Source organism: Myotis yumanensis, unplaced genomic scaffold, assembly GCF_028538775.1.
Source record: "Myotis yumanensis isolate MYYU_CA2020_CCGP unplaced genomic scaffold, mMyoYum1.0.hap1 SCAF_7, whole genome shotgun sequence".
Classification (NCBI taxonomy): domain Eukaryota; kingdom Metazoa; phylum Chordata; class Mammalia; order Chiroptera; family Vespertilionidae; genus Myotis; species Myotis yumanensis.
In genome coordinates, this window is record NW_027223758.1 from 81674633 (window position 1) to 81694317 (window position 19685).

At 43.3% G+C, this 19685-nt stretch overlaps 1 protein-coding gene across 2 annotated transcripts in view; it reads right to left on the reverse strand.

Annotated features, from left to right (window-relative positions):
* The window catches only part of PSTPIP2 (proline-serine-threonine phosphatase interacting protein 2), a 67116-nt gene that overhangs the window by 20110 nt on the left and 27321 nt on the right, over positions 1-19685 (reverse strand). For both annotated transcript variants that reach the window (XM_070421089.1, XM_070421088.1), the window contains exons 2-4: positions 12365-12465; positions 4602-4679; positions 1378-1412 (exon numbers count right to left, since the gene is read on the reverse strand). In XM_070421089.1, the coding sequence (XP_070277190.1) occupies positions 1378-1412; positions 4602-4679; positions 12365-12465 (214 nt within the window). The remainder of the gene's footprint in view (positions 1-1377; positions 1413-4601; positions 4680-12364; positions 12466-19685) is intronic.

Genomic DNA, 19685 nt, shown 5'->3' on the forward strand with positions numbered 1-19685 from the left:
TCTATGATATAATATCAACTGAAAAACCAAATTATAGAGAGTATGCATAGTATAACCACAGGTATGTCTGCAACTTGGGTGTCTGCAATTAGAGAGAGGGAGAGAGAGACTGAGAGTTTTAAATGAATAGACAAAGGTCTGGAAAAATATATACCAAACTGCTTGCATGATTTAAAAATTGCTATTTTTCATTTAAAAAGCAATTTAAAAACATATGTGCCACCACACAGATTCTGATGCATTGCCATGGTGTGATCCTATTTATTTATATGAATAGATACAAACATAACTGTGTGTATTGTATAAAAATGTTGGAGGCATATTCACCTGTAACTGCTTAGCACTAAGAACTGAATACTTGGGTGATTGCTATCTTTTTTCACAGTTAGTTGTCTCATTTGAATTTTTAATATAAATATATTTTTTAGTAATAAAATGAAGCTACTTGTTGGGAAAAAAGAAAACAAGTACAGTAACAGCAAATAAATATGCTTAGGAGACCCAGCCTATGCTGAAGTCCCCCTGAGCTAACCATGGTTGGCCTTGTGGGCATGCAAGAAACATGAAGACACTGTCCACATCTTGAGAAATGAATTTATCGATGAGTTAAAGAGGGAAGAGGACACCAATGGAAAAGTTAAGATGAATATTTATTCAGTTAACCTTACAAAGCTCTAGAATCACTCAACTGGCTACAGAAGCACTTTAGGCACATGTACATACCATGCCTTGGTAAACTCCTTAGTTTGGAAGCACCAAGTATTCTGAAGAACAGAAAGCCTTGAAATTATGTTTCTATGTTTTATTTAATTTATTATTATTATTTTTAATCCTCACCTGAGGATATGCTTTTATTGATTTGAGAGAGAGAGAGAGAAAGAAAAAGGGAGAGAGAAGAGAGAGAAACATCGATCGATTACTTCCCGCATGTGCCCTAACCAAGGATCGAACCTGTGACCCTTCAGTGCACAGGATGATGCTCCAACCAACTGAGCTACACTGGCCAGGGCTATTTCAATGTTTTAAAATTTTGCATTTTTGTGTTAAGGCTGAATATATTTTCAAATGTTTATAGGACAGGAGCTTCTGAGTAACAGGCCTGGGGAATATGAGAACTGGACAGGACCCCAAATACCAGGGCCTCAAGCTGGACTTCAAGTGTGAGAACCACTTCTGTAAGGAAGTCAAATGCACAGCCCGACAGGCAGGTGTGAAAGGTTCTCCAGCTCACTTCAACTCTGCAGAACTATTTCTCACCTTAGGAGTTGCTTTCATTTTTTCCACCCAATGTGAGATTTCTGTTCAAATGAAAACCCACCTTTGATGACAGACAGAGCTTGCCAAGAACAGTAAATACATTTTTAAAGAATCACTTACGCTGCTTGAAGACTTCAAGGGCCCGCTTCAGGGTGCTAAAAAAAAAACAAGTACATATATAATTTCAAGTCCTGGAAGTTGGCTGTACAATCTCCTTCTAATGCCACTGCATGAGCCTCTCGGCCCGCAATTTATAGACTCATCTTAGCCCCCAAGCTTAAGAGGACAGCAGAAAATCAAGACTTCAGGGGGCAGAGTCTAACTTTGGGGGTGGCAGCCTGGCCATGTCACCTCCTCGTCTCCCTGCTGTTCTTCATTAATGTGCAACAAGGAAATAGTTTACCAACCTTTTTTTTTCTTTGTTACTCCTCACCTGAGAATATTTTTTCCCATTGATTTTTAGACAGTGGGAGGGAGGGAGAGAGGGGGGAGAGAGGGGAGGGGGAAGAGAGAGAGAGAGAGAGAGAGAGAGAGAGAGACACTGATATGAGAGAGACATATCAATTGGTTGCATTCTGGACCTGGGCCAGAGATTGAACCTGCAACCCAGGTACATGCCCTTGACCGGGAATCTAACCCAAGACCCTTTGATGTATGGGCAGATGCTCTAACCACTTAGCAACAAAGGCCAGGGCTCTCCCACCCTTTTGACAAGCACTTTGGCCTTAAACCCTAACTAGGTCTATGAGAGGCCAGAGTCCCTCAGTGTAGCCAATGAGGTGACAAATCCTACCTAGCTCATGAATGAGCAGTCACTCACTCTCAGAGGGCGCCTTCCTAAAGATAATCCTGGAGGTGACAGAAACACAAGTCAACTAGATGGCCTTTCACTTCAACCTGGCAGCGAGGTCCCCATGTCTCATATCCTGCTGGGTGTTCCTCTCTGAGGCGTATACTCATAAAGGGAACCGACTGGCTTTTCTCACGGAACAGAACAGAACGGGGCCAGAGTCTCTCTATGAATTTACGCAGGTACCAGTCAACTGTGTAACAATATAAGAAACACCGCTTGGGATCAGACTCATTCCGCTAAATATATTTTCCAAGAAGAACTATGTGAGAGAATGTGGCTATTACCCATCACATCATCTCAAAAGGTTTTGGATATTTTCCCAAACAGCTTATATATTTTATAAATAAATGTTGTTGTTGGTTGTTTTTTGGGAGGTGGGGGTGTCAGCTGACCCACTAATCTCCCTTTAAAGATCTAAACCTGCTGGAATAGCAGTGCAACCTGCCTAAGGCTACACAGTTTTGACCTGTGAACATGTAAATATTTTACATATTCAAAAAATAAAACTAAATGAAACAGGGAGAAGAAAAGAATCCCTAAATTTTAAAACAAACTGAAATGAACTTAATATAAAATTGGTTACATAATCACACAGAGAAAATAAAATTTTGAGTGACCTTAGAACACAGGATTCTTAGTGAAATATAGCCTGACATCAAAAGAACTGCAACAAAATGGTGAACTTTATTCACAAGTTTTCTTGTTAGTAACAATAGTGATATTATTTTGAAATTTTTTTATATATATTATCATATAAAGCAAATAATCATGCTAATATTGTCAGGAACTAAGATTTCCCATTTAAGAGGAAATGAATGTAAAATTAAGGAAGCTAAGTAAAACCCTTAAAGTGAAATCAAAATTGGAAATATTAATATGAATTCATGCTTTTAAAATCTGTCCCCTGAAAGGACCTAGAAGCAGGGACATCTCTGTGACAATGACCAAAGCTAGAACTTAAGAGTCTCATCTCTAAACACGACTGGTTGATAATTAAAAGGAATTAAGTATATTTTGAGAAATAGCTGTTCCGGGCTTAAATTTAAAGTCACAAAATCATATTAACAAAATATAGCAAATGTGGATAGTTATGAAATCTAGGTGATGGGTTTCTTATGTTTGTCTTTTTCGTTTTAATGTGTTTTTATTTTTTTATTTTAATTGTTTTTAATTGATTTTTTTAGAGATCGAGGAAGGGAAAAATAGAGAGAGAGAGAGAGAGAGGGAGAGAGAGAGAAAGAGAGAGAGAGAGAGAGAGACATTAATGTGAGAAAGAAACATCAATCAGTTGCCTCCCACACATACCCCAACCAGGGTCAAACCCGTAACCTGGGTATGTGCCCTGACTGGGAATCAAACTGATAACCTTTTGGTGCACAGGACTATGCTCAACCAACTAAGCCACACCTGTCAGAGCTCAGTGTGTTTTTAAATTTTTCATTTACAACATCAAAAATAAAAAATAATCATTAAGTTAAAAAATTTTCTTTGTACTAATGTCCTATGTCTGTGGGTAACAAATTTTTAGGCTTAGACAACTATAAATATTTTACCTATCTCCCAATATTTTTGTCATTTTCACTAATCTAGTACTTTGCAGTCTGGGAGTGCATGTGTGCGTGTGTGTGTGCATGTATTTTAGAAGAGAAGAGGAAGGACAATATCATGACTGTCCCCATTCAGACCTCTGAGAGGACACAGACCTCTTCGCAGCTGTATATAGCACAGCAAAGCAGCATGCAGGTCAGTATGTAATGTGACTGGGTCTGCAGAGGCCTGCAAAGTCTGAACTAGTTCTCCCGACCCCCGCTCCCACACCCCCTAAAAACATTCTTGTTTGGGAGAAAAAAAAATCTAGAAATTTCCATATGCAAAGAACTGGCCACAAAATGTGTGAGGTCCGCTGCAAAATGAAAATCTGGGACCCCTTGTTTATACACTATTAAGAATTTCAAAATGGTGACAGCAAAGAGCATTAAGCTGATTATGAAGCTTTTCTAAGTATTGGTTCCTGTATAACTGACTGCCCATGAAGCCAGGAATGATGGAAGAATAAATAACTGTAGTAAAGAAATCTCACATTGGTGGTGAGATCTATAAATGGTGCAAAAACAGTCTCTTGTAGCTATCACAAACTATGTATGTGTATATAGGTGTGCGTGCATGGGTGAGTGTGTGTGTGTGTGTGTGTGTGTGTGTGTAAGCCTCTCTATTAAATTTCTAGTATAAAATTATATGTAATGTAACCCCACCTATGAAAAAGTATACATTGAAAAGGACTTCAAGGGAAACTTAGACAATATTAATAATGAGTTGTAGCTTCATAGTTCATTTTAACCTTCTTTCTATTTTTCCAAAATTTTCACAACTGAAATTAAATAAATTAAAAATTGTCATTATCCGAGACACTTTGCCCTCCTGGCCAGCTCTTTCTTCTGAAGTGACGGGGAGTATGAGCCTCCTGGAAACCAGAAAGAAGTGTGGCACCTACTTGATCTCAGACTGTCCACATGGCTTCTTCCTAGAGAGGTTGAGCAGATCTTTGCCATATCTCTCTTCAATTGATGCCCTAAGTGGAACAGAAGAGAGGGTTATAAGTCCTCCTCAGGGCTGACTCTTAGTTAGGCCCCTTGAAGGCAAAACTGCACCTTTGAGAGTAGCTCAGATATAATATCACTCTCTAAAATACAAAATTCCCTCTACGTACCAGGGAAGAATTATAAAAGACCAGTGGCCTTTATCTCTAAGGTGGTCTTCTCCGGCTAGAAGTCCCTGACATAAACATTTCAACAAAACCAAGCATGGCCTCCAACCAGCACAGATTAAAATGTCAAAACTATGATCCAAGGATATGTATATATTTGGGGGTTTTTATTGGCATAAGAGCCATTGCCATCATTTTTACTGTACAGTGGGGCCTTGACTTACGAGTGTCCCGACTAACGAGTTTTTCTGAGATATGAGCCGTCTCTCGGCCGATTTTTTGCTTTGAGTTGCAAGCTCAAAAAAATTTGGGTTACGAGCCAGCTTCAGATACCCCACCGCTAGTTGGCGCAGCGAACGTCAGAGTGATTTGAGTTATGAGCTCTGTCACGGAACGAATTAAACTCGTAAGGCCCCACTGTATATGCCAATCACAGCACCTTGACCAAAGTATAAATTCCTTGAGAAGAACCATGTTGTTAGATCCAGAGGGGATTTTACAGAACATCAACCACAACCCTTTCATTTTACAGAGGAGGAAACTGACAGAGAGAAAGGTCTAGGGCCCCAGCAGTTCTCAACCTATAGGTCACGACCATTGGAAAACACATATAGCACACCAGATATTTACATTACGATTCATAACAGTAGCCAAATTACAGTTATGAAGTAGCAACAAAAATAATTTTATGAGGAACTGTATTAAAGGGTCACGGCATTAGGAAGGTTGAAAACCACTGGTAGGCCCTTGATTAATACCACTGCTGCCCCCTGGGAAGCCGGGATTAAAAGACCTGGGAATCTGGGCTTTCACCCCAGTACTCTACTTCCCTATAGGTCTCAGCTTCCAGCACATTCTATTGGGTACATGTTATGAATTGGATTGTATCCTTCTCCCGCCCAAAAATGTTGAAGTTGTATACCCCCCAGTATCTCAGAATAGAACTTTATTTGAAGAGTGGGTCATTGCAGATACAATCAGTTGGGTTTACAGTGGAGTAGGATGGACCCTTAATCCAATGAGACTAGTGTCCATATAAAAAGATGATATGAAGACACAGGAGAAGAATGCCCTCTGAGGATAGAAAAAGAGACTGGAGTTAGCAGCTACAAATCAAGGAACACCCAGGATTGCCAGCAACACTAGAAACTAAGAAAAAAACATGGAACAGATTCTCTCCTTGAGCCTTCATGAGAGCATGATCCTGAAGACATCTTCTTTTAAAATATATTTTTATTGATTTCAGAGAGGAAAGGAGAGGGAGAGAGAGATAGAAATATCAATGATGAGAGAGAATCACTGATCGGCTGCCTCCTGCATGCCCTGCACTGGGGATCGAGCCCACAATCTGGGCATGTGCCTTGACCAGGAATCAAACCATGACCTCCTGGTTCATAGGTCAACGCTCAACCACTGAGCCACACCAGCAGGCCTGCAGACATCTTGATTTTGAACTTCTGACCTCAAAACCTATGAGAGAGTAAATTCCCAGTTTGTGGCAATTTGTTATGGCAGCTCTCGAAACTCATACAATACATTATGGCTTGACTATAACTTGACCACAGGGCACTATTGTCAAGGGAATCTGTTATTGCCACCCTGGCAGCCTGTATTCTTAAGCCCATCCTGAAAGACAGTGAGGATCCCAGAATAAGAGCTGTATCCAGGGCAGGTTGACCTCTCCCTAAAAAAGAACCATGGGCCTGGTTGGTGTGGCTCAGTTGGTTGAGCATCCTGTGCACCAAAAGGTCACCATTTCGGTTTCTGGTCAGGGCACATGTCCAGGTTGCAGGCTCAATCCCCAGTAGGGAGTGTCCAGGAGGCAGCCGATCCATGGTGTTTCTTTCTCATTGATGTTGCTCTCTCTCTCTCCCTCTCTCCCCAATAAAAAATATATTTTTTAAAAAAGAAAAGAACCAGGAGATGTACAGGAGCACATGGGAAGAGCAGAGTCCCAGGGCACTAAGGCTGGGGATCCCCCAGTCCATAGGTGTAGCTGCTAACCTACAAGTGGTGCAGGATTCCATGCATAAAGCGGTTCCGCAAACACGCTTCCCTCCTCCCTACTCAGTATTGTGTTGCAATACACAATTAAGAGCCCTGACCTGGCCACCAAGTTCCTGGAGAAACCCCTTTCAGAAAAATATACCCAGCCATCATAGGAGACCATTAGTAGAGTGGAAAAACCATTAAACATGGAGTTAATAGAAGTCCTGGCTCCACTACTTAGTGCTTTTATAATCTTGGACAAGTCATTTAAACCCCCATTAAGCCTCAGAGTTCTCATCTGTAAAATGGAGCTGAAGATGTATACCCTACCTACCTTCTAGGATTAACATAATGATATTAGTAGTGGGTACGATTTACCCACCACTTGTTGTGTATCAGGTACTATACTAGGCACACTGAAGTGGTTAACAACACAGATTCCAGAGGCCAACTTTCCTAGGTTTAAACCAGATCTATCCCTTATTACGTATCTAACCTTAGGCAAGTTACATAACCTCTCTGAACCTCAGTTTTTTCAATTGTAAAATAAGGATGATAAAACTTGCCATACAGGGTGATTATGATTGAATAACCTAATATATGCAAAATACATGGTAGCTGGCTTATATTGAGTACATCTTCAATAGATGACAACTATTAATATAATCTCATTTAGTCACACCTACTCTCTGCAGTATGATTATCCTCGATTTTCTATTTCTTATTTCCTACTTATATCAGGAGTTCTGTTCGTAATATATGGCCCCATAAGGGGCTCAAGGGAGCAGAGAGTCTATGGATCTGGGCTACCAGTGATAAGATAGGTTCATTTTCATTGGTAACCAGTGGAAGACCTCAGACTGGAGTGCTATGTAGAATGCTTCCTTTAAAGAAAAAAAAAAAAAAAAAGAAGAGGAGGAAAATTTGACCTGGATTTTGAAGGATGGGGAGAATTTACTCAAGCATAGAGGACAAAGGAGGATGTTCAAGGTGGGAAATAATTGAGTAAAGATGTAGAGGCAGAGATATCCAAAGCATGCTCATTAACAAGCCTGTCTACTGGAATAGAGAGTGGTGTCCTGGGTGAGACTGTATGAAACAAAAAGAAAAGACACCCTGGCCTGTTTGGCTCAGTGGATAGAGCATCGGCCTGCAGACTGAAGGGTCCCTGGTTCGATTCTGGTCAAGGGGGATGTGCAGGAGGCAGTTGATCGATGTTTCTAATTCTCTATCCCTCACCCTTCCTGTTAAAAAAAAAATCAATAAAATATATATTTTTAAAAAGGCAAATAGAGAAGGTCTCTGTGCATGGAACAAGCCATCTTCCCAGAAAGTCCAGAGTTGATGAGTCATAAACATAGGGTCTGTATGTAAGATGTGTCTGGGTTTCTGTCACTTTCTAAGTTCTCAAGGTAAATGACTTACTAACTTAATTTCAAAAGTTACACTTTTGCCCTAACCGGTTTGGCTCGGTGGATAGAGCGTCGGCCTTAGGACTGAAGGGTCCCAGGTTCAATTCCGGTCAAGGGCATGTACCTTGGTTGCGGTCACATCCCCAGTAGGGGGCGTGCAGGAGGCGGATGATTGATGTTTCTCTCTGATCGATGTTTCTAACTCTCTATTCCTCTCCCTTCCTCTCTGTAAAAAATGAATAAAATATATATATATATTTTAAAAAGTTACACTTTTGCCCGACCAGTGTGGCTCAGTGGTTGAGCATCAACCTATGACCCAGGAGGTCACAGTTCGATTCCCAGTCAGGACATGTTTAGCCACATGTCACAAAAATTTTATAAACATATGTATATCACACTTGATGACTCAAATCAGTAAAATTATACATACTTTTTTAAAGTTACACTTTCATGCAAAGACAGTGGAAAGAATAATACCTCGTGCAGTTGATATGTGTCAAAGGAGACTCTTTTTTAAAATAATATATTTCTATTGATTTCAGAGAGGAAGGGAGAGAAAAAAAAATCAATGATGAGAGAAAATCATTGATTGGCTGCCTCCTGCACGCCCCACAGCGGGGATCGAGCCTACAACCCGGGCATGTGCCCCAACCGGGAATTGAACTGTGACCTCCTGGTTCATAGGTTGATGCTCAACCACTGAGCTATGCCAGCCGGGCAAAGGAGAATATTTCAAAGACATGTATAAACCTCAGTGTTACAGTAATAGAGATTCTGAGACAAATCTCCCAGCACAGCACATAGCAAACACTCCACATGTGGTTGTTAGTATGGAACTGCTCAGACTGCCGTGTGGTGCTCATCATAAATGTCATCATTATGCCTTTCCAGCTGGTTGGAAGGCTAAACTGGGCAAATTTGCAATTTACTGATGGATTGTTTGTTACTGCGTTTTGTTACTTACTTGCTGTGTTACAATAAGGCATCCAGGACTTACTGGGGACAGATCAACTACAGAGCACATACTGAGACATGACCCAGGGATCAGCCATACGGATGCAGGAAAGGCAGCATGCTTGCCCACTCCAGAGCAGCATCTGACACTACGCTTTGCATTTAGGTGATTGTTCTTTCTGTCTGTCCCCAAGTGAGTGTAAATGTGTTTACTGAAAGCCGCCTGGGTATAACCAAGGTTGAGCTGCCAGAAATGCCAGAGTGGTCCACGGCAGGACTTTGACACTTTGGCAAGAGGGGTTGGGTGTCACAAAACTTGGATATAGGACATATTTAGCCACATATCAAAAAAATTTTATACATGTATGTGTATCACACTTGATGAACTCAAAATAATAAACAGTAGCCTGGCTGATGTTGCTCAATGGTTAGGCATTGACCTATGAACCAGGAGGTCATGGTTCGATTCCTGGTCAGGGCACATGCCCAGGGTTGCCAGCTTGATCCCCAGAGGGGGGGGCATGCAGGAGGTAGCCAATGATTCTCTCTCATCACTTATGTTTCTCTCTCTCTCTCTCTCTCTCTCTCTCTCTTTCTCTCTCTCCCTCCTTCCCTCCCCCTCCCTCCCTCTCCCTTCCTCTCTAAAATCAATAAAAATACACTTAAAAATAATAAGTAATATATATATGACAGATTGCTGCTATCTTTGCTCCTGTCTCTGTGTGTGTGGTGCCTCTAGTCCATACGAATATGCTAGGGTTCCACATGAAATTTACAGCAGCTCAGTGAAATGATGCTCAAGAGCCTCGGAAGACGTTTCAGCAACATCAGCCTCTGGCCCAGACTCAGCAGACGGAGTCCCACGTCCCATAAGCACCCCACACCTAACAGAGCAAGAGGAAATGTTAGACACCCCCAACCCAGAAGAGGACTGCACTTCCTCACATAAATTATCGCTGAACAGGATGCAATGGGGGAGCCCATGCTCTCTCCTCGGTCACAGCAGCCTCCTTCTGGTAAGCACACCACCAGCAAAGGAAGCCCAAAGGCCAGGCAGGCCACTCGCTCAGGGGCCTCGAGTCCCCACACTCGGGCATGCGTACATATCTGACACTCTGAACTGATGGCAGCAGATTCTTCCTCAAGATCAGAGCACATGGGACTGGTGTCTTTTATTATGAAACTCCTGGAGAAAAATGGCCATATACTAGAAATACAGTATCAATACTTCACCATGCTTAATTTGCATATATTTCTCCCACTTGCCCATATATTTTTGTGAAACATTTTAAAAGTGCGAGCTTAGCTTTTGGGTTCCATTTGGACTTCTGTTTTTCAAACTGTGGGGCATGACCCACTAGGGAACCACAAATCAATCCAATGGGTTATGACCAGCATAAAATTCTATTTAATGTACTCACTGAAATTGAATTGAATAAAATCATAGGGTAGTGATGTTTTCTTAAACTTTTGTTTTCTGTGTGTGTGTACTGGGTGGCAGTGTAACAAGTATTCCTTACTGAGGGTTACATTTTTGTAAATACGGACACCCCTCATTTACACCACCACCCCACTGTGTCAGGGCACCACTGGATGGTCCACTGGGCAGCGGAAGCTTCAGCTATTAGCCAACACCTCCTTCATGGATGTGTCGCAAAACTGTTTCATCTCCAGGAGAAAATGTGTAAATGTATAAAAGCCTTGATTGGAAGAGGAACACAAAAGCAAGGGATGTTCTGCAGTCTATCTCCTGCATAGTCACAGGACTCCTGATTGCTTGCTACTTTGTCAGCTCTGTTGGAAACAGGAGGAAGCCCACCCCCAGTGCCTGTCCAGAAAAAGGAAGGCTGCAACTTGGTGTCACCATCGTCAGCCAGGGTGGGTAGAAGAGGAGGCTGGTCGCTTAAAGGATGAGGGGCAGTGACCAGCTCTATGGACCCCCCCAGTGAATAGACCTCGCTCTGTCCACCCCTCCTGAGATGCACAGGGGGGCAGTGGTCCTTTGAATCCATTCAAGGAGAGAGGCCTCACCACCTGAGTGTGGCTACCAGTGTGTGCTCTATGATGCCTAATGCTCTCTGGAGTAGAAAGTAAAGAGACTTGGTTGAAGATACTTTGATGTCTTATCTCCACGTTATGACTCTCTAAGTCACTGTTAATTGGTTTGGGGCCTGGAACTTAGGCCAAAAATCCCCCTAAAGCACTCCATCCAGAATCACAATGGAGTATTCCAGATGAGTAAGTTCCACAAAACTAACTCACTTCATTAAGTATAGAATTTAAAAAAAAAAAAAAAATCATACCCATTAAGAAAAAGAAAAGAAGCCCTGGCAGGTAACTCAGGTGGTTAGAGCATTGTCCCAATATGCCAAGGTTGCAGGTTTGACCCCAGTCAAGGCACATATAAGAAGCAACCAATGAATGCATAAATCAATGGAACAACGAACTGAAATATTTCTTCTCTCACTCTTGCTGTCACTCTCAAATCAATAAATTAAAAAAAAAAAATTTAACAATAAAAAAAAGGAAAGATAATCCTATAGAGCAAGCTAGTATCCCAAGCCATACTGCCAGGTAGAGTGTCATGACCTGCCCCACATCTTTGTCACTGCTCCCTGACCCCCAGTGGTCTCTGAATCAGGCTCTGCCCCTCCCTTCCCTCCCACTCACCACATGGGTCATGCTCATGCTCATCTCCAAGCTTGCTATTCCCCCACATATATCTGGATACCCCTCCACCTATCAAATCCACCAAACCCTTGGAGGGCCACCTCAAGGATCTCTTCCTCCACGAAGCTCCCATGCCCCCCTCTTTTGGCCAGTCCTCCACAATCCCCTCTCCCGTGAGGTCTCTCAGTGTCATGGGTATCACACAACTTAATGTTTTATTAGGTTTTGTTTGCTGCTTCATTCATAAGTCTTATCTCTCCAACTGGTTTCTAAGAACTTTAGGACAAAGATATCATTTACATCTTGGGGAGCATCCCATAACCTACTGCAGATGGGTCTTGTGAACCATGAAACACAACCATGAAGCAACATCAGCCTATGGCCCAGACTCAGCAGACCGAGTCCCGGGTCCCATAAGCACCCCACTGCAGAGGAGCAAGTTCCATGAAGCAGTGAATCGTTCCTTGTTGGTGTGGCAGCATCCTGTCCTCCCTCTGTCTTCAGACAGGAAACAGCGTGTACCTTTCTTTTAAAAAGTCTTCGAACTCTTTGCAATTCTTGCGGCCATTGTTCAGATGATGGATGATGCTGTCGTAGCCAATGGTGCTGAGGATGTCCGGACTCTGGTGAAAAAGAAACAACCCTTGTCAGACCAGGAACAGCACAAATGGAAGCCCCGAGGCCTGGAGAGATGGGGGAAGCCCACAATGGGAAGTTGCTGAAACACGTTACCTCCAAGGCATATGTGACCAAAATAGAAGAAGTAAGAATGCATGTAGCTGTGGAAGAATTTTTAAAATTATGAAACTGAAGGGGCCACAAAACAGGAAGGAAGTGACTGAGGACTGCGAGGCACATGGATGAGGGAACTGGCGGAGCCCCGGGCTGCTACCAGCGTCCTAAATCAGGCCAGGACTGGGAGCAGGAGAGCCTGACCCTAACATCTTTTCTCATAAAACCAATGAGCCCTGCTGAGGGTCAAGGGTATTTCTGCAAAGGGCAAGCAGCCCTGAGCCAGGAGCCAGGCCCAGGAATGAAAGAGAAGATCTGGCTTCCCAGTGGGAAGCATGGAGGGAAGCCGGCATTCAGCATGCTCCATGGTCCCAGTTTGGGGGCAGCACCCAGCTTCTGAGTTCGCTGTTTGGTGAGTAGTCTGGCTGTCCCAGCTCCACTACAAGTGCCTGTGGCTTCTTCGACATCTTCAACCACTCCTACACACACACACACACACACACACACACACACACAAATCCAGCTTAAAAACAGTAAAATTCTGTAGGCGGATGAAGCCGCCTATTGTGTTCCCAGCCAGATGCATTAGACAAGAATAATGAAAACCAAGACTCCTGAGTGAATGAATAGGCACTAATACTCAATATCAATGTTGGTTTTGTAGACAGAGGGTTTTCTGTTTCATGCTACTCATTTGGAAAAGGTGGTTTCCTTGTTTTAAATTAAGGGTGTGTAGACTCTCTGATCTGGACAGGGAGGGTGGAGCCAGACCAGGGTTTCCGACAAACAAACCAAGTTACCAGGCCTTCTGGCCACCAGCCTGAAAAAACCCAGAATTGCTGCTTTGGAGGACTGATTGGGCTACAGAGGCAATCAAGAAAGGAAATCCCCAACAGAAAACCAAGAGTGCTCAAGGCCAATTTCAAAACTGTGCAGGATATGGCCTGGAAACTCCTTCTTATGTTACTCAGAGAGCATGGGCCACGTAGGAAAAAGTACTTCATGAGCACCAAGATAGCATCCCAGATCTGCCATCAGAAGTGAGTGTGCCAAACCCATAACCCCAGTACCCTCGGCTTGGTAATCAGAGCCCTCTATGCACTATATCTTACTTCTCTTCCCCAGTTTTCCCCACACTGGTCTCTTTCCTGTCTTCCAAATGGGCAGTGTCCATTTCCACCCCAGGACTTTTGCAAATGCTTTTCCCCCACAGTGGCAATGGCGTCTCCTCCTCTTCACTTAAATCAGCAGTTCTCAACCTGTCGGTCGCGACCCCTTTGGCAGGGGTCGCCTAAGACCATCCTGCATATCAGGTATTTACATGACGATTCATAACAGTAGCAACATTACAGTTATGAAGTAGCAACGAACATAATTTTACGGTTGGGTCACAACATGAGGAACTGTATTTAAAGGGCCAGAAGGTTGAGAACCACTGACTTAAACCCAACCTCTGCTTCAGAGCTAGTTCAAATCCCATTTCCTCTCTGAAGTCATCCTCAACTGATTTGCCCTATGGTCTCCTCTCCTTCTTCTGAGTGCCTCAAGTGTTTGATGCCTAGTCATCTCATTTGGCTCTAATTCAAACCATCTGACTTCAAAATGTTCTATGAAATTACAGTAATCAAAACAGCCTGGTAGTGATATGAGAATAGACCAGTAGATCAATGGAACAGCATGGAATCAAGAAACCCACCTATCAGCTGACTTTCAACAAAGGTGCCAAAGCTATTCAGTGAGGAAATTAGTCTTTTCAGCAAATGGCCCTGGGACAACTGTGTAAACCTCTGGGAGCAGAGAGCCTCTACTCATTCCTCAAACTTGACATAAAATTAATTTGAGATGGATCATAGATTCAAATATAAAATATATATATAACTAAATTATAAAGTTTCCAGAAGAACCAGTAGGAAAATACCTTTGAGAATTGGAAGTATTTCTTAAAGAAGACACAAAAATTATGAACTCCAACAGAAAAAACTGAAAAATTGGACTTCATCAAAATTAAAAACCTCTGCTCATCAGAGAAATTGTTAAGAAAATCAAATGGCAAGCCACCAAGTGGGAGAAAATATTCACAATACATATATCGGTCAAAAGACTTGTATCCAGAATATTTAAACAATCCAACAAAATAATAATAATAATATAAGGAACCCAATAAAAACTGAGAGTAATACTTGAACTTCACAAACACTTCATAAAAAGATACTTTCTATAAGATATTCCTTTGGCCAAATAGTTCATGAAAAGTTGTTCAACATCACAGGGAAACTCAAGTAAAGTCACAATGATATCTACTTCATGCCTACTAGAACAGCTAAAATTAAAGTCAGTATTGAACGTAGGCAAGGAGATTGGATTATCATAACTCTCATGCATTGCTGATGGAAGTGTAAAAAAGGTATGATCATTTTTGGAAGATGGTTTCTCAAAAAGCTAAACATACACATCCCTATGCCCCAAAGTTCTGCTTATAAGTATTAGGATGAACTACCCCTAATCTCTCCTGCTTGGGCATGTAATATATATTGTTACAACCTTTTTCCCATCGCTCGGGGCAGATGGCAGTGCCGGATGGCGGCCCCTGTGGAAGCAAGACAAGATGAACTCCTCTTCGCCCGACTGACCTGTGCACTCTCCTCCCCTAACTCGCTTGAGTGACTCAGGCCCTCCCCTCTCCTTGGCCAACTCGTACCCACATCCTGACCCTATGTAAGAGAACCTAGCCATCCCCTTGGGCTGACACCCACACACTGGTATCAGCCGGGGGTGAGAGAAGGTAATAAAATTTCTTAAGCTCTCAAAACGTCTCTTGGCCTGGTTTCTTTCAGTGGGGACCCAACAATAAGCATCTCCCCAGTGAAACGAAAGCATACATCCACAAAAAAGTCTTTCACAAGAAAGTTCTGAGGAGTTTCATTCACAATAGCCCCAAACTGGAAACAACCCAAATGTGTAACAATTTACGAACGACAAACAATTTGTGGTTTGTTTATACAATGGAATACTACTCAGCAATAAAAAGGAAAGAACTACTGACATGAAATAACATGAATGAAGCACAAAAACATTATGCTAGTGAAAGATACTAGACACAAAAAGTATTTACTGTCTGATCCCATTTATATGAAATTGTAGGACAGGCGAGCAGTTGTAGGGTTTATTTCTATGGAAAAACAAATAAGAACACTGATTGGCTGAGTCAGGAAGGGTGGACTGGGAAGGGCCATTTGGGAAATTCCTGGATTTGGAAGTGGATACATGTATGTGACCCACATTCCTATCAAGATCTTTCTATAGAGGTGTGGACTGTACACGTATATGCAGTTTTTAAAACGCATTGATCTGTGTGTTTCATCTTACATAAATTAGACCTCAAAAATTAAAAGGGAAAAAAAAGCTGATAGGATGGAGAGGCATAATGGTAGGGAGGCTGTTACTGGAAGGAATAAGAGAGGCTCAGCCTTGGAAATGGACCTAGTCTTGGAGTCCTGGGTGAGGCAGGAGATGAACAAGAAGGGGTGAGCAGATCCAAGCACCCAGCAAACCTCCTAAGACCCAGAACAGCCGAAACCGGTTTGGCTCAGTGGATAGAGCGTCAGCCTGCGGACTGAGAGGTCCCGGGTTCGATTCCGGTCAAGGGCATGTACCTGGGTTGCGGGCACATCCCCAGGGGGGGGGGTGTGCAAGAGGCAGCTGGTCGATGTTTCTCTCTCATCGATGTTTCTAACTCTCTCTATCTCTCTCCCTTCCTCTCTGTGAAAAATCAATAAAATATATTTTAAAAAAAAAAAAAGACCCAGAACATAAGGTTTAATAACACTCAAGTTATAAAGAAGTAAATAGTACTTAAGTTTTAATCAAGGGATTTGTACTTTAACCAAAATGCCACTTAAGTATTTTTTTTAAGACAAAAAATTCAGCAGATCCAGCAGTGAGCACATCTGTGCCACATCCAGCAGATGTATGAGCCAAAGAATAATAAAAACAGACTTGTCGTGAGCACGCCAGCGGGCAGTCCAAAGCAGGTGGGGTGTGGGTTCAGAAAAGGAGGAAGTCTAAGTGGGCTGCCCGTCAGCTCTAATGCTCAAGGCTGGTTTCACTCACGCAGTCAAATCCCATGAACCCCTCCTTCATGGCCAGCCTTAAAGCCTGAGCCCCCTGCTGCAGAGGCCTCTGAACACTTGTTTCCGGGCTCCTTTTCCACGGGCCTCCGGGCAGAAGGTGCAGAAGCAAAGGGGAAGGAAAGAGTGCCCACAACCTCCAAAGCCTCCATCAGAACTGCAAGTGCTGCCTCAGAGCATGCCCACATCTGGTTCTGTGCCGCCTCTCAGGGCCATGCCATCACTATGTCTGTTACACACAATTTCTCCAGATGTGGGCTCCAAGGACCAGAATCAGCTTGGTAAACATGCAGACCCTCTACGTCCCACCCAGACCTGCTGATTCTGAACCTGGGGAGGGGAAATAGCCATTTTTTTACAGTCCCCCCAAGTGACTGTAACACCATTTGAGAAATGCTGCCACAGAAATTACAAAAGACAAAAGAGCAATCGTGGTTCCTGCCCAGAGTAGGAGCTGGCTACAAGAAGAAAGCAGGGTACATGCACATGCAACCACGGAACACAGCAGAAGAGAGCCGAGAGAATGACTGTTAGGAAAGGGCAAAGGGAGAGGAGGCCAGAGAAGACTCCATGGTATGCATTTCATTTTAAAGCCCTCAATTCTGAGTTTAAAAATGCAAATTGGCATTGATGCCTTTTGAAAGTACAAAGCCCCACGAGTGGAGAGGAGGCCACTGACTTTACATTTCATACAAAGGCTGCATTTGTTTGACCCCTGGGCATATGATGCATAAGTGTGTCGCATGTTGCATTAAAGGACCACAGCATGTTCCAAAAACAGTCAGACAGGAATGATTTCCAGGTTTTACAGCTGAAGAAAATAAGACTCTAGGAAGAGAAGTTCTCCTTATCACTGCCTCCACCCACAAAGAAAGAGCTTAAACCTCAACCAACAATACTATCCAAATCTATTATTTATCAAATGTTGTATGGCAACAACAGACTTGGGATAAAGACTGAGGACTTCACTTACCTCACTATGCTCCTAACCTTAATCTTTCTTTCTTATTCACTTTCCTACCTCTTTCACCCAAAGACATAAAACCAAATAGATCAAACTCCCCTAATCCACAAATATGAACTAATTATTATTAATTGATACTAGCAATTAGGTCTAATATACACTGAATACTTCCTGCATTCCAAACAGCATATCAAGTATTTTACATGAAATACCTTGTTTAATTGCTTTTTAAAAAATGTATTTATCTTGTCCAGAGGGTATTAGGATATTTTTCCAGAGAGTGGATGGGAGGGAGGGTAGGGAGGAGGCGGAGAGGGAGAGAGAGAGAGAGAGAGAGAGAGAAAGAGAGAGAGAGAGAGACATAAATGTGAGACACATTGATTGGTTGCCTCCCACATGTGCCCCAACTAGGGCCAGGGATCAAACCTGTAACCCAGAGTTCTGCAAAGATGGCGGTATACGTACCGCCTCCCACAACCACATCAAAGTTACAACTAAACTACAGAACATCCATCATCCAGAACCGCCAGAAAGCTGGCTGAATGGAAGCCCTACAATTAGAGAAGTAAAGAAGAAAACACACTGAGACTGGTAGGAGGTGTGGAGGCACTGAAATGGCTGGTCCGGCACCCACCTGTGCCACTTTTTTAATCAGGAGGGAGATCGTCTCTGTGGAGGCCGCCTGGAGGAGCAAGGGTTCCCAGCCCCACACCAGACCCCCAGCCCAGGGTCCCAGAGCTGGGGAAAGAAGTCCCTGTAGGGGGCAGTAAGAACTATGGGCTGTGAAAACCAGTGCAGATTGGGTCTCAGTGACACAGAGGCTGCTGGAGACCCACTGTCCCTCTTAAATGACCAGCACCACAAACTGAACTTACAAGGTCCTGCTTCCTCTGAGCTCCAGCATTAGGGCAAGGCTCTGGGAGACACAGTTGTCTGGCATCAGGGCAGGAAATTGGGAGTGGCTTTCTCCCAGATGGTGGTACTAGTAGGGATCATTGTTCCTATGCTGGGACCTCCCCAGTCACAGGGCTGACTGGCAGCCATTTCTGTTTGCTCCATCCTGGTGACTCCCTAATACTCAGCCTCATCCAATTTACAATCCCACCCAAGCTGACTACAGTGGCTTTTGCATCTGAATAGCCTGAAAATCTCAAACAAGCTTCAGCTGGGCCAGGGAGCCCCAAACCTATCAATAAAAGGCCCAAGACCTGGCACCAGCACCAGCACCAGCACCAGCATGTTTTGCTTCATAGCTGGGCCTCGTCCGGGCACTTCCAAACCTGATACAAAGAGGAGGAATCTGCAGATCTCTCTGTAGCTCCTGCTGGGTGGCCCCCGGCAGTGGCTGACTCTGCACCTCCCTGAGACCCAAGAGCCAGTGTACCCTGTGGTCAGTGTCATACCATACCAAATTACAACTCTACATATCCATAAGCAACACACTCAAGGGGCAGACTCAGTGAGCACCAAAGCCCCCACTGAATCAAGTCCTGCTCCACAGGGGTGTCTCCTGCATAGCAGCTCTCCCACAGAAAATTGACCTGGAGGTCAATTCCTCCCAGTGACACCAACAGCAATCAATTCTCAACTACAAGACTGTGCTCACAGCCCACAAAGGGGTACACCTAAAGTTCCCAGTTCAGGTGACTGGGGATGCTGAGCCACTAGGCCCTATAGAATACCTACTACACAAGGCCACTCTATCAACTCAAGGAGCCATAGCAATTCTACCCAATACATAGAAACAAACACAGGGAAGCAGCCAAAATGCAGAGACAAAGAAACATGTCACAAGTGAAAGAAATGGAAGAAAGCAAACTACTGGACATAGAGTTCAAAACCACAGTTATAAGGTTACTCAAGAATCTTCTAGGCTGCCATCATAAACAGCATAGGGCAGGGGTCCTCAAACTTTTTAAACAGGGAGCCAGTTCACTGTCCCTCAGACCGTTGGAGGGCCGGACTATAGTTTAAAAAAAAACTATGAACAAATTCCTATGCACACTGCACATATCTTATT